This window comes from Rhinichthys klamathensis, unplaced genomic scaffold, assembly GCF_029890125.1.
Source record: "Rhinichthys klamathensis goyatoka isolate OS25496 unplaced genomic scaffold, OSU_Roscu_1.1 h1tg000240l_1, whole genome shotgun sequence".
Lineage (NCBI taxonomy): Eukaryota > Metazoa > Chordata > Actinopteri > Cypriniformes > Leuciscidae > Rhinichthys > Rhinichthys klamathensis.
This window is the reverse complement of record NW_026606762.1, coordinates 2,976,099-2,991,312: the sequence shown is the minus strand read 5'-3', so window position 1 is coordinate 2,991,312 and position 15,214 is coordinate 2,976,099. Positions and strand designations below refer to the sequence as shown.

Genomic DNA, 15,214 nt, shown 5'->3' with positions numbered 1-15,214 from the left:
GAAGTTCGTTTAAACGTCTCTCCTGCAACGCGCTTCGAACTGTAAAGACTCTTATTCGCCTGCCAATCACACGTGACCGGCTGTTCAGAAACTTCCATCCAGGCACTTCCAAGACAACCAGCCACACGGACCCGGCCGGGAAACCCCTTCAACGAAGCACCGCAAAAAGGGAATTCCCTAAGCAACGCAAAGACAAGCAAGTAGCAGCTACTCCAGACTCTAACTGAACTGGTGCGTTAATGTAAATTGAATAACCTGTCTAAGAAACGAAGGTTTAAATTAATGTTTGGTGGTTCGTTCAGGTCATGTCTTACAAAGTGCCTCTCACTCTGAAAACTCACTCTCTCTCTCTCTTCCGCTGCGCCTTGTATGAATGTGTGTGTGTGATTGTGTTCAGACCTTAGTTTTATGTGTTTAGAATAGTTAATAAAGTCGTCAATATATTTGAAAAGATATTTGCCTTGTGTTGTGCTTGCACATTTAATGTCTTGTACTGTCGATCTAAAGTTACCTTGCTAATACATAGTGTTTCACTATAGATTGGATATTTATATCTGTTGCCAAGGTTATAATTACGGCCCGTTCAAATGAACTCTAAACGAGTCATTTGCTCGGTTCCATAGTGATTCGGTCAAGATTCATTGCAAATCGATGAATCATTCCTTTTGAGCTAAATTGGCCTTCCGGCCCCCCTTAAATACATTTTATGTATATTATTATTGTGTGATTCGTTACAATAGTATTCCTCAATCAATTCATTATAAACAACATAACAAGAACATAAAAAAGAAAAAAGAAAGTATGTGTCCTTATTTTTTGTTAAAAAAAACTACAAAAAAGTGCCGCTAATGGCCCGAGGTATGTAATAGTTTATGTATATTTTTTTGCGCAACAATAATTGAATCTCAGACTCAATAAGAGCAATTCACCTTTATTCCTCAAGGTGGCGATGTCTGATACACAACGATGAGCCAAATGCTGAATGTTAGATACACATATCTTCATAAAAACATTCACGCATTTACGGGTTAATTAGTACACCTTGTCAACAAATGAAACTCACTCCCAAGTCTGCTCACTACTGAGAAAGAGCTCAACGAACATTCAATCCCATTCTGGGTCTCCAGATCCGTGTCAAGATGAAATTTGGTTGTTCACTCCTTGTTTGTTGAAGCCTATCGAGAAGGACAGAAAAAAGCTTTAGATGCCCGGGGCTCAAAATGTATATTAACTGTTTCCTCACAAAGAAAGAAACAATTCAAGTTACGCTTCAAGCTGTTTTGTCAATTGGACTTTGAAATTAAGGAACATTCTGGCAAATTATATACAGTCAAACCAAAATTTATTCAGACACCTTCAACATTTCTCACATTATCACAGTTTATTCGCTATAGTTTAGAAAATGGTAATAAAATATGTCAAGAACTGTCCACTGTCAGTTGATATTTCACTGGTTTTGTCCATCCTTCTGTTAACTACACAATTAGATAATACCAATTTAGTTCAACCAATTACCAAGCAATGCTTAATTCTGTTCAATCTGAGCTGTAAAAAGGTCACATTAGCAATTAAAGACAAAACACTTAAAAAAAAAAAGCGTCCGAATAATCTTAGGGCCCAAATTGTTATAAATTTCACTGGTATAGTCACTGTATGAAGAAAAAAATATAAAAAAATATATCTGGTGTTTGAATAATTGGTAACACTTTACAATAAGGTTCGTTAACTAATGAACCTTATTGTAAAGTGTTACTGTGATCCTTCATCTTTGTTAATGTTAGTTAATAAAAATACAGCTGTTCATGTTAGTGCATTAATAACTAATGTTAACAAACACAACCTTTGATTTTAACAACGTATTAGTAAATGTTGAAATTAACATTAACTAAGATTAATAAATGCTGAAGAAGTATTATTGATTCTTAGTTCATGTTAACTAAGGATGTAAACCGATGAACCTTATTGTTAAAGTGTATGAAAGATGATAGCGAGAGGAGCAAAAAACATTTATTCCTCCATAACTCTTATAAAATACAAAATTTCATGAATGTTCAGCTGAGCACAGCAGACTAATGCATGCATCTACTGATATGATTTATATATGTAAGAATAGAGATTGATTATAACTCACCTCGTCTCCGCCAGCATTCATTAGGGTTTCTAACTCCTGCTTCCAGCCAAGGAGCTCCACCAGTTTTTTTACCCCACTGACTACGTCTCCCAGCTCAGCCACATCAGTGTGACGGGACCCCCAAGAAAACGGCCCCACAAGGTCTCGATTTATTAAAAGCCGTGACACAGAACCACGTACGGCACCGGCCAAGCTGGCGAACGGCTCCACCTAACAATTCACATGAACAGGCCTGTGTAAAAGCAGTAACCAGATGAGTCAACAGTGACATCTGCTGGTGATGTGTTTCCTGTGGTGAAAATCCAGCTTTTAATGTTGTTTATTTGTCTATGTGGTGTTTTTAACATGCTTTAAGACAAACCATGTGTAAATTCATAAGTCGACAGCATTGCTGAGTATTTTCTCCTTGAAACTGCAGTGAACCAAAGACAGTCTCAAAAACACGGTGTTTCTGACCTCACAAACGACCTTGTAACCAATCAGGTCAATGAATTTTTGTTAATCAAAATTACATATTTAAATGTTTTTTCCTTGAAAACAAATGTCTTCGTGGCTTAAAATAGCTTGAATGTAACCCGACACCCTTGCCTCATTTAGTAAACGCGGTTTTATGAATATGCAAATGAGCCCCGCCTCCACTCACTCACTCAGCTCAGAGATCCACTGGTTGACGATCACACGTTGACCTGATTGGTTACAAGGTCGTTTGTGACGTCAGAAACACCAGCGATTTCAAACCGTGTTTTTTGAGATTGTCTTTGGTTCACTGCAGTTTTAAGGAGAAAATACTCAGCAATGCTGTCAACTTATGAATTTACACATGGTTTGTCTTAAAGCATATTAAAAACACCACATAGACATATAAACTACATTAAAAGCTGTATTTTTACCACAGGGGGACTTTATTTATTGAATTTGAGTACTTAACTTTGACTCTATATGTCATCATTTTGACTCACTATGTAATAATATTGACTTTTCGTTTAATAAATGTGACTTAGTATGTCATAATTTCAACTTTTTATATCATAATGATTTATCAGAGCATGATTTTGTTCTCGTGTGGCAGAAATGGGCTTCCATACGATCGAGACATGCCCCACAGACACATAAAACACTGATTTTATATGTAAAATATGGTCTCCTCACCTCTAGAGATGTCCCCATGACTATGAGTAGATCTGCTATTGGGAAGTCTCTCAGGTAACTGAAGAACGGCCGAGGAAGCTCCTCACCGAAGAACACAATGTCAGGCTTGATGACTCCTTTACAAGTGGAGCATTTGGGTATTTTTCCTTCCATGATATCATTCTATTGGGAGACAACCATACGTCAGGAGTAGCTTCACGACCATACCATAATCAAAAATACATTTCCAAATCACAGCAAAATATTTAGGTTATGACATGCTTGTTTTTAAATGAGTTGGTCAATTATGGGTTTATTATGTTGGCTTGACAAGCCCATCCATCCATCCATCCATGCTGCTAGCAACATGTTAAAACGTGTTAGCAATGTGTTAAATCACATTACCAACATGCTAGCAATGTACTAAATCATTCTAGCAATATGCTGAAACATACTAACATCATGCAAAAACATATTAGCAATGTGCTAAATAATGCTAAAACATGCTAGAAAAGTGTTAAATCATGCTAACAACATGTTAAAACCATATATATATATATTTATAATATACATAGATTCCTCATTAGCGGTTGTTTCTATGGGTCGCTATACGTTAGCCGTCTGCCATATTGGAACAGTCAAAGCCGGTCCGTAAACATTCGAGAGCAAGTTGACTAAGCGTCTGCAACTGTAGTTAGACGCATGTATGAATAGCAGAAGATTTTGTTAAACTAATATAATATAGTGCTGCCACTAACGACTAATTTTCTAACGACTAATCTTTCGACTAATTTTTCGATTAGTCGACTAATCTAAACGACTAATTAAAAAAGAAAAACATTGTTTGTCATTTCGTTGTGTCCGTTTTATTTTGAACTCAACTGAAGGGCGAAAATATAAAATGTCACCTGTTGAAAAACATTATGTATTAACAATCTAAGCATAAGTATCTGCATTTCCATTAGGCTATACCATATTAGTCAGAGTCCTAATCTAATCCTCTATTAAAAAACATGCATGTATTCATTACTTAAATTAGCCCTTTGTTCTGCCTTAAATTAATACATTAGCTTATACTGTACATTTTTATATGTACATTTCTGAAATGCATAACTGATAACATCACTCTGAAGTGTAGGCTTAAGTAAATGCAATGCATGCATTTTAAGTAAAGCTGCTTTGAAAAAACAATATGTATTGTGAAAAGCGCTATAGAAATAAATTGGAATTGAATTGAAAGAGTCTGGACTAGCCTATTAGCTCTGCCTTATAATGAATCGCGCTGAAAGCAGGCAGGCACGCAGCTATGCCGCTTGCGTTTACACTTGCGTGCATGCCGGGCCCGTGCCGCGGTTCGCGTGAGTGTGAAAGCAACACGGACTCGGGTGCGCGTTTTAGCTGATTATGTATTTAGTTAAACAAAACACTTGTAAGGGATGATAGTGTTGATGATTTACCTTGGATACGAGCGAGAGTGAGTCTGCAGTGTATTCGTGCTTAGCGCGTGGAATCAGGGCAACAAATTTGGAAAAAGAGTCTCCTCAAAAGAGTCCGTTTGCAAGCAGCAGAATGCCACCTTATGCGACACACGCACCTGTGTTGTTCACTCAGCTGCGCATAGCACAGAATTAATTCAAATATATATTGACCCGCGTTCTGTTTTCTATCATGCGCCGTGCACGTTTGCGATGGCGTAAGATACGCGCAAACACACCAGGGTTCGGTAGAATTAAGTTGAGTGTGAAACCAGACCAACGCTGCGGGGGCGCCGGGAACAATCGCGCTCGGGCTCGGACCGCAGCAAACGAGCCCAGTGTGAAAGCACCGTCACCTGCCTCCACAATTTTTCATATCAAAGCAGTGAAGGCGGGGGAGGGGGGAGGAAGAGGATAGCAGATTAACCAGCAGGGCGCGCACAGCGCACAGACTGGTGTGTGGAGGTGAATTACAGTGAGCCGTTTGAGACGGGAGACCAAAAATAAATATGCGGTCAATAGTAAAACGACACGTCGACTAAAAAAATTGGCGTCGACTAATTTGCGACTAAGTCGACTAATCGCGGCAGGACTAATATAATACAAGATGAAGGTACGTGTCAGCTAACACGACAGTGTAAGTTACCATAATAGAAGTAAAAACATTCAAAAGTACCATAAATATGGCCTATATAAAAACGAAACCCAACACATTCTCACCTCGGAAATTTAAATATGCTAACAACTTGATAAAAAATTTCAACAATAGGTTAAATTATGCTGGCAAATCTTGCTTAAACATGTTAGCAATGTGCTAAATCATGCTAACAACATGATAAAACATTCTATCAATGTGCTGAAACAACATGCCAAATCATGTTAGCAACATGGTAAAACAGCAATGTGATAAATCATGCTACAAACATGCTAGCAACATGCTAAATTATGCTAAAATGTTAAACCATGCTAGCAATGTGTTAAATTATGCTAAAACATGCCAGCTATGTGCTAATCACGTTAGAAACCCGCTAGCAAACGTGCTAAATCATGCTAAAACATGTTAACAACTTGCTAAAAAAATGTAACCTGTTCAAATATGCTCGCAACTTTCTAAAATATAAGCAATGTGTTAGAACATGTTAATAACATTTTATTGACTTCTTTGAGCAAAATCTTAAAATTTCAACCTTTTCAAAGTTATTTCAAACTTTCAGACAAGGATTTGTCGAGTCAACATCAAAGTTAGTCATCAAACTTTACTAATCTAGTTTAAAAAAGTGCAGTTTCAGCGGTAAAATATTCAATACCATAGATCAATGTAGATAAAAAATACTTTAAACTTATCTTCAATTTGGCAGTCTTTTATCATCCTGAAAGTAGGGTGGCCATACGTATAAATAAATAAATATCTGATATATCATTGCTTAAAAACGTAATCAAGCCTCCGCGTGCTGGCTCCGTCATATCATAACGTTAACATGCCGAAACGTCAGACCTCATTTAATCCGGAATGGACAAAAGAGCACGAATTTATATCAAAAAGCAGTAGAGACGGTTTTCATGGATTTTGCACACTGTGTCGCTGTGAAGTGGACGTTAGTAGTCAAGGGAAACTTCTTTGTTAAGAACTGAAATATGTATTTATTTCTTTTTCGCATTCATTATTTGTTTATGTATTTCTTTCATTTCCAGAAGTCCAGAAATGTTATGTTTTCAGGCACTGTGCCAGATTATATGTTTATTTATGTATTTCTTTTATTTTCATAAGTCCAGAAATGTTATGTTTTCAGGCACTGTGCTAGATTATATGTTTATTTATGTATTTCTTTTATTTTCATAAGTCCAGAAATGTTATGTTTTCAGGCACTGTGCCAGATTATATGTTTATTTATGTATTTCTTTTATTTTCATAAGTCCAGAAATGTTATGTTTTCTGGCACTGTGCCAGATTATATGTTTATTTATGTATTTCTGTTATTTCCAGAAGTCCAGAAATGTTATGTTTTCAGGCACTGTGCCAGATTATATGTTTATTTATGTATTTCTTTTATTTTCATAAGTCCAGAAATGTTATGTTTTCAGGCACTGTGCCAGATTATATGTTTATTTATGTATTTCTTTTATTTTCATAAGTCCAGAAATGTTATGTTTTCAGGCACTGTGCCAGATTATATGTTTATTTATGTATTTCTGTTATTTCCAGAAGTCCAGAAATGTTATGTTTTCAGGCACTGTGCCAGATTATATGTTTATTTATGTATTTCTGTTATTTCCAGAAATCCAGAAATGTTATGTTTTCAGGCACTGTGCCAGATTATATGTTTATTTATGTATTTCTTTTATTTTCATAAGTCCAGAAATGTTATGTTTTCAGGCACTGTGCCAGATTATATGTTTATTTATGTATTTCTTTTATTTTCATAAGTCCAGAAATGTTATGTTTTCAGGCACTGTGCCAGATTATATGTTTATTTATGTATTTCTGTTATTTCCAGAAGTCCAGAAATGTTATGTTTTCAGGCACTGTGCCAGATTATATGTTTATTTATGTATTTCTTTTATTTTCATAAGTCCAGAAATGTTATGTTTTCTGGCACTGTGCCAGATTATATGTTTATTTATGTATTTCTGTTATTTCCAGAAGTCCAGAAATGTTATGTTTTCAGGCACTGTGCCAGATTATATGTTTATTTATGTATTTCTTTTATTTTCATAAATCCAGAAATGTTATGTTTTCAGGCACTGTGCCAGATTATATGTTTATTTATGTATTTCTGTTATTTCCAGAAGTCCAGAAATGTTATGTTTTCAGGCACTGTGCCAGATTATATGTTTATTTATGTATTTCTGTTATTTCCAGAAGTCCAGAAATGTTGTTTTCTGGCACTGTGCCAGATTATATGTTTATTTATGTATTTCTTTTATTTCCATAAGTCCAGAAATATTATGTTTTCTGGCACTGTGCCAGATTATATGTTTATTTATGTATTTCTGTTATTTCCATAAGTCCAGAAATGTTATGTTTTCTGGCACTGTGCTAGATTATATGTTTATTTATGTATTTCTGTTATTTCCAGAAGTCCAGAAATGTTGTTTTCTGGCACTGTGCCAGATTAAATGTTTATTTATGTATTTCTGTTATTTCCAGAAGTCCAGAAATGTTATGTTTTCTGGCACTGTGCCAGATTATATGTTTATTTATGTATTTCTGTTATTTCCAGAAGTCCAGAAATGTTATGTTTTCTGGCACTGTGCTAGATTATATGTTTATTTATGTATTTCTGTTATTTCCAGAAGTCCAGAAATGTTATGTTTTCAGGCACTGTGCCAGATTATATGTTTATTTATGTATTTCTTTTATTTCCATAAGTCCAGAAATGTTATGTTTTCAGGCACTGTGCCAGATTATATGTTTATTTATGTATTTATTTTATTTCCATAAGTCCAGAAATATTATGTTTTCTGGCACTGTGCCAGATTATATGTTTATTTATGTATTTCTGTTATTTCCAGAAGTCCGGAAATGTTATGTTTTCTGGCACTGTGCCAGATTATATGTTTATTTATGTATTTCTGTTATTTCCATAAGTCCAGAAATGTTGTTTTCAGGCACTGTGCTAGATTATATGTTTATTTATGTATTTCTGTTATTTCCAGAAGTCCAGAAATGTTATGTTTTCTGGCACTGTGCCAGATTATATGTTTATTTATGTATTTCTGTTATTTCCAGAAGTCCAGAAATGTTGTTTTCAGGCACTGTGCTAGATTATATGTTTATTTATGTATTTCTGTTATTTCCAGAAGTCCAGAAATGTTATGTTTTCTGGCACTGTGCCAGATTATATGTTTATTTATGTATTTCTGTTATTTCCAGAAGTACAGAAATGTTATGTTTTCAGGCACTGTGCCAGATTATATGTTTATTTATGTATTTCTGTTATTTCCAGAAGTCCAGAAATGTTATGTTTTCTGGCACTGTGCCAGATTATAGGTTTATTTATGTATTTCTGTTATTTCCAGAAGTCCAGAAATGTTGTTTTCTGGCACTGTGCCAGATTATATGTTTATTTATGTATTTCTGTTATTTCCAGAAGTCCAGAAATGTTATGTTTTCTGGCACTGTGCCAGATTAAATGTTTATTTATGTATTTCTGTTATTTCCAGAAGCCTAGAAATGTTATGTTTTCTGGTACTGTGCCAGATTATATGTTTATTTATGTATTTCTTTTATTTCCATAAGTCCAGAAATATTATGTTTTCTGGTACTGTGCCAGATTATATGTTTATTTATGTATTTCTGTTATTTCCAGAAGTCCAGAAATGTTATGTTTTCAGGCACTGTGCCAGATTATATGTTTATTTATGTATTTCTGTTATTTCCAGAAGTACAGAGATGTTATGTTTTCAGGCACTGTGCCAGATTATATGTTTATTTATGTATTTCTTTTATTTCCATAAGTCCAGAAATGTTATGTTTTCTGGCACTGTGCCAGATTATATGTTTATTTATGTATTTCTGTTATTTCCAGAAGCCTAGAAATGTTATGTTTTCAGGCACTGTGCCAGGTAATATGTTTATTTATGTATTTCTTTTTATTTCCATAAGTCCAGAAATATTATGTTTTCTGGTACTGTGCCAGATTATATGTTTATTTATGTATTTATGTTATTTCCAGAAGTCCAGAAATGTTATGTTTTCAGGCACTGTGCCAGATTATATGTTTATTTATGTATTTCTTTTATTTCCATAAATCCAGAAATTTTATGTTTTCTGGCACTGTGCCAGATTATATGTTTATTTATGTATTTCTGTTATTTCCAGAAGTCCAGAAATGTAATGTTTTCAGGCACAGTGCCAGATTATATGTTTATTTATGTATTTCTTTTATTTCCAGAAGTCCAGAAATGTTATGTTTTCAGGCACTGTGCCAGATTATATGTTTATTTATGTATTTCTGTTATTTCCAGAAGTCCAGAAATGTTATGTTTTCAGGCACTGTGCTAGATTATATGTTTATTTATGTATTTCTTTTATTTTCATAAGTCCAGAAATGTTATGTTTTCAGGCACTGTGCCAGATTATATGTTTATTTATGTATTTCTGTTATTTCCAGAAGTACAGAAATGTTATGTTTTCAGGCACTGTGCCAGATTATATGTTTATTTATGTATTTCTGTTATTTCCAGAAGTCCAGAAATGTTATGTTTTCAGGCACTGTGCTAGATTATATGTTTATTTATGTATTTCTGTTATTTCCAGAAGTCCAGAAATGTTATGTTTTCAGGCACAGTGCTAGATTATATGTTTATTTATGTATTTCTTTTATTTTCATAAGTCCAGAAATGTTATGTTTTCAGGCACTGTGCCAGATTATATGTTTATTTATGTATTTCTGTTATTTCCAGAAGCCTAGAAATGTTATGTTTTCAGGCACTGTGCCAGGTAATATGTTTATTTATGTATTTCTTTTTATTTCCATAAGTCCAGAAATATTATGTTTTCTGGTACTGTGCCAGATTATATGTTTATTTATGTATTTATGTTATTTCCAGAAGTCCAGAAATGTTATGTTTTCAGGCACTGTGCCAGATTATATGTTTATTTATGTATTTCTTTTATTTCCATAAGTCCAGAAATGTTATGTTTTCTGGCACTGTGCCAGATTATATGTTTATTTATGTATTTCTGTTATTTCCAGAAGTCCAGAAATGTAATGTTTTCAGGCACAGTGCCAGATTATATGTTTATTTATGTATTTCTTTTATTTCCAGAAGTCCAGAAATGTTATGTTTTCAGGCACTGTGCCAGATTATATGTTTATTTATGTATTTCTGTTATTTCCAGAAGTCCAGAAATGTTATGTTTTCAGGCACTGTGCTAGATTATATGTTTATTTATGTATTTCTTTTATTTTCATAAGTCCAGAAATGTTATGTTTTCAGGCACTGTGCCAGATTATATGTTAATTTATGTATTTCTGTTATTTCCAGAAGTACAGAAATGTTATGTTTTCAGGCACTGTGCCAGATTATATGTTTATTTATGTATTTCTTTTATTTCCAGAAGTCCAGAAATGTTATGTTTTCAGGCACTGTGCTAGATTATATGTTTATTTATGTATTTCTGTTATTTCCAGAAGTCCAGAAATGTTATGTTTTCAGGCACAGTGCTAGATTATATGTTTATTTATGTATTTCTTTTATTTTCATAAGTCCAGAAATGTTATGTTTTCAGGCACTGTGCCAGATTATATGTTTATTTATGTATTTCTGTTATTTCCAGAAGTACAGAAATGTTATGTTTTCAGGCACTGTGCCAGATTATATGTTTATTTATGTATTTCTGTTATTTCCAGAAGTCCAGAAATGTTATGTTTTCAGGCACTGTGCACTTTGCAAGACAGGTTAATCTCAGTGGTCAGTTTTTGAAACACATCACAATGTCTTGAATAAGTACAAACTGTGAGCAAACACTTTTTTGCCTCTTCTGTTACACATAGGTCTACATCAAGATATATCATAGATCAAATTGTCTGGCAATGAATAGTAGCCTAGGGTATTTCAGAATCACTGTATCATGATACCATTGATATAATGGACACAATTGTATTGTAGTTGCGAGTACACCAGAGTCCTATGCAATTAGTCTTGCTTCACTAAATGCCGCAGTGTCCTCATTTTTGGTGTTATGGAAATGGCCACCCTACCTGAAAGAGGTTTCATTTGCATAACTATCTACTGACCCCTTTTAATACCTCAGAAACCACTGCCATAGTTCAGCGAAAAATACTTACCCGGAGCTCCTCTCCCTTGTAATCCCTTCGGCAAACTGTGCATGTGGCCGTGGCAAATGTGCCATGTGCCTCAACCAACATGTGTGGGGGAATGCCAGCCACTGAAATCAATGAAAGGTAAATAAAATTTATCAATGGTTTACACCGATTCCAGGCATGCACATGTGGACGGGACGGTGTCACTCACTTCGTTCCAGTCCATCAATGTTTTGCGTGTACATCCTGAGCAGCTGCCCCTTATCGTGAAGCAGGCGAATGAAGTAGTGTGTCAGATTGGGTTGGTAATTACCGGGATAAAGCTCTTTGGCTAGAGCGAAAAAAGGGTTTGGATTGTGACGGAAGTAGTTTATTTCAAATATGGCCTCTGCATAGGGCAGATTGTACTGTTGAAGGTTGTCATAAAGACCACTGCCAGGCGATCTGTGGGAGAAACACGATTAGAGAAAAGTCGCAACCATCTCAAAGGTGGATTAGGGGTGTAACGATAAACAGAAGTCACGGTTCGGTACGCATCTCGGTTTTGGGGTCACCATTTGATATGAGTTCAGTGCAATAGATAAGATAAGATTGGCTTTATTGTCCCGAAGGAAATTTGTCTTGGACACACACAATACAACACTGCTGTTTAAATACAAATGACATACATACAATACATACAGCATCCTATCAACATATCACACACAATATTCAATACATACATAAGTTCTAAACCAACTAAATTGCACACTGCCCATCGTGCAACCCACCTGTGATCACTATAATAAAAATAATAACAAAATAACAAAAATTGGGTAACTAAATGGGTACCTTGCCATTTAATGCCTTAAAGGGATAGTTCACCCCAAAATGAAAATTCTGTCACACACATGACCAGCGTCGGCCAATAGTGAGCCTGCGTGTGACGTACAACCCAGAAGCGTTGCGCTGTTACACTACGTGAAATCTCGAGGCCCACAGAATAGTTGAATAAAGTCGTTATTTTTGTTTGTTTTTTGCGCACAAAAAGTATTCTCGTCGCTTGATAAACTTAAGGTTGAGCCACTGTAGTCACTCGGACAATTTAACGATGTCTTTAATAACTTTTCTGGGCCGGCCAGTTTCGATCCCTTAGAAGCCTATGGAGGAGTGATCCAGCTCTCAGATTTAATCAAAAATATATTAATTTGTGTCCCGAAGATGAACGAAAGTCTTACGGGTTGAACAACATGAGGGCGAGTAATTACTGACAGAGTTTTCATTTTGGGGTAAACTAACCCTTTAATGACAGAGGGACAAAGGTGTTCTTAAAGTGGTTGAGTCTGGAAAAAAAATAGGAAAAAGCAACAGATCCCCAATGCTAGGTTTCTTTTCATTTATTTTGAACAGACAGTCGTGCAAATTACAGTTTGTTCCACTTAGTGGCATTTAGTCCAGTACAGCATCCTTTAGTGTATTTAGCACTGAACAGTAAACAGAATACACTCTTGCAAAAGACTATTTGGTTTTTGATCACAATCAGCTATAAAACTAAAAAGCATCTTGTGTTATATAAAAGTACAAAATAAATAATAAATAATGCAAAATCAAACTTGTGCGGAGATTAGTTTTCTTTGCGCGTGAGAGTTCATTAACATGCGGTGACAATGGCGGATGCACAAAGTTCAATATTACGCTTTTTCAAAGTCGAGCGAGAAGGAGAAAAAGATTTATAAATCGATTTATAAATCGAGGGAACAAATTAGTAAATCATGCACGCGATTTACTTTTTTTTCTTGCATGTCATGGGCGGGGAACTCGTTTTGAGTTTGTGCATTTGTCTCGTCTTCTGCTCTTTTTCCTGTAGTGGCGGTTAGCAAACAGCGTTGCGTTACCGCGCGCGCCCCCTTCTGGATTGGAGTGTGGATTGCCTGTGCCTGATTCTATTTGTCGTCTGACATGCACCGAACCGTGACAGTTTGGATTTACTACATGTACCATTACACCCCTAATTAGGGGACAACAGTCTTTTGAGTCCTACTTTACCTGAAGTCTGGGATTCCACTGGGAGTGCTGATGCCCGCTCCTGCCATCACCACAACTCTTTTGAACTTGCTTTCTTTGATATTTTCTGCAATATCCTCCAGGGTCTGCTGGTGAACATTGTCACGGCTTCCTCCGAACAGCCCTCGTGTTCCCCCACATGCAGTTCTATCAGGTCAAAATGTTTCAAAAATTCACTTTCACTGAGAAATTTCTGTAAAGAAAGAAAGAAAGAAAACAATACTCACGGACAATAAATTAATTGTGAAAGAAATGCAGCATTCTTCTGTGCATGACGGAAATGTGTCAAAATCTTTTGATGTGGAAGGTTTGTCCTTGACAGATCTGAGGAAAAGTAGGCTATTATTGTAAGATTGGGTAAAAAAATAAATAATAATAACAGCATTACAGACCAACCACCTACAATACTGTGCACAGTGCACATTTAAAAAATAGCAGTTTTGCTGCTTCTCCGGTAGGTTTACCTCGTTTTAATGATGTTTTTACTCGAAGATAAAGACTAGTGTAGAAACAGTTATTAATAATCACAATAGTTTCTATAAATGTCCAGATAACGACGACTGTCACTAATGACATTGCTATTTGAAACATGATTAATTTGTACAGCAGAAACATAATGACTTTTAATAACAAGAAAATACTTTGTGTAGTTGACAGTCCTCTTCTCGACAAGAATTTCTCTGTAAAACAGCATCTGCACACGTTTAAAAGGGAGGGTTTATTATAGGACAGCATAATTGACAATGGCGAAGCTCGTTGTTTGTCAAAAGGCGTACATTATTTCGGCGAATTTGTAGTAGTAAACAAATACATGCACGAATGGCCAGCGGGTTGCCAGGTCTGCACAACAAAACCCGCCCAATTGCTAAAAGCAAAACTATCCCGATTCCCAATCACGGCAACAGTGATTCATTCCGTAGTAAAACCACGGACTTGGCAACACTGACGTCAGACTGGTGACGCACTTATTACCGTAACAGCTATATCGCGATGCCATCAAATTATGTGTCGGTCGAATAACACATAGGCCTATTGTCCATTCATTGACATTTATGTATGCACTATTATAAATTATATCAATAAAAAGTGGTTATCTTATGGTTACTGCAGGCATTTAAATAAGCTTAATGTTTGACTGATTTATGGCCAGATTTAAAGTTCGTAAATACTACAGTACTTACGACTGGAAGTCGTTCAGCGAATGCAGAGTCTGACAGGTTTTTTAGTATTATCATTATTCTTGTTGATGGGATATTGCAATGATCAAATTAATACAAATAAACATTTAAATAGATGAATGGTAAAAAAAATATTAAATCAAATAATTTTTCATTAAATGCAAATATGTTTGTAGGCTAGTAGGCCTATGTGTTTTTTAGGTCGTAGCTGTTGGTCACGGTCTATATTCGAATAGTTAAATATTTGTTTCACCAAAAACATGCGACCTTTGGTACCCTTGTAGTTGTAGATCATTATTTTTTATGCATTTTGCGATTTTGGCTATATTATCAGCTGAATAAAAGTCGGACTTTAATTTTGCTCTTTGGGCAGCTCGGGCTGTGACGTCACTACGGATGCTCCGCGGGCGGTTGGTTGTTCATCAGTCTGAGGAAGTTAGTTGGGTGAGTATTTTTTCAGTGTTTTCAAGGCCATATATCGATAGGAAA

At 35.4% G+C, this 15,214-nt stretch overlaps 1 protein-coding gene across 2 annotated transcripts; it reads right to left on the bottom strand.

The window, feature by feature from the left end:
• Nucleotides 1–917: 917 nt before the first annotated feature.
• sirt3 (sirtuin 3) lies at nt 918–14,398 on the bottom strand. 2 transcript variants are annotated; one of them, XM_056265767.1, is made up of 8 exons: nt 14,189–14,395; nt 13,775–13,871; nt 13,530–13,694; nt 11,716–11,948; nt 11,529–11,629; nt 3,281–3,442; nt 2,132–2,341; nt 918–1,175 (listed from the first exon to the last, which is right to left on the bottom strand). In XM_056265767.1, exons 1-8 carry the CDS (start codon nt 14,280–14,282, stop codon nt 1,155–1,157), a joined length of 1,083 nt encoding a protein of 360 aa, XP_056121742.1. In that variant the 5' UTR covers nt 14,283–14,395; the 3' UTR covers nt 918–1,154. The 2 variants fall into 2 exon arrangements, with proteins under 2 accessions (XP_056121742.1, XP_056121743.1); XM_056265768.1 differs by lacking the exon at nt 918–1,175 and having other exon boundaries at nt 2,133–2,363; nt 14,189–14,398.
• Nucleotides 14,399–15,214: the final 816 nt, after the last annotated feature.

Bases quoted from the DNA above. Each gene is read 5' to 3' on its own strand.
- sirt3 (XM_056265767.1), bottom strand. From the start codon at position 14,282: ATGCTGTCCTATAATAAACCCTCCCTTTTAAACGTGTGCAGATGCTGT. The intron at 13,872-14,188 runs GTATTTTCTTGT...ACTTTTCCTCAG, and splicing joins AGGACTGTCAACTACACAAA to ATCTGTCAAGGACAAACCTT. The intron at 11,630-11,715 runs GTGAGTGACACC...CATTGATTTCAG, and splicing joins CATTGATGGACTGGAACGAA to TGGCTGGCATTCCCCCACAC.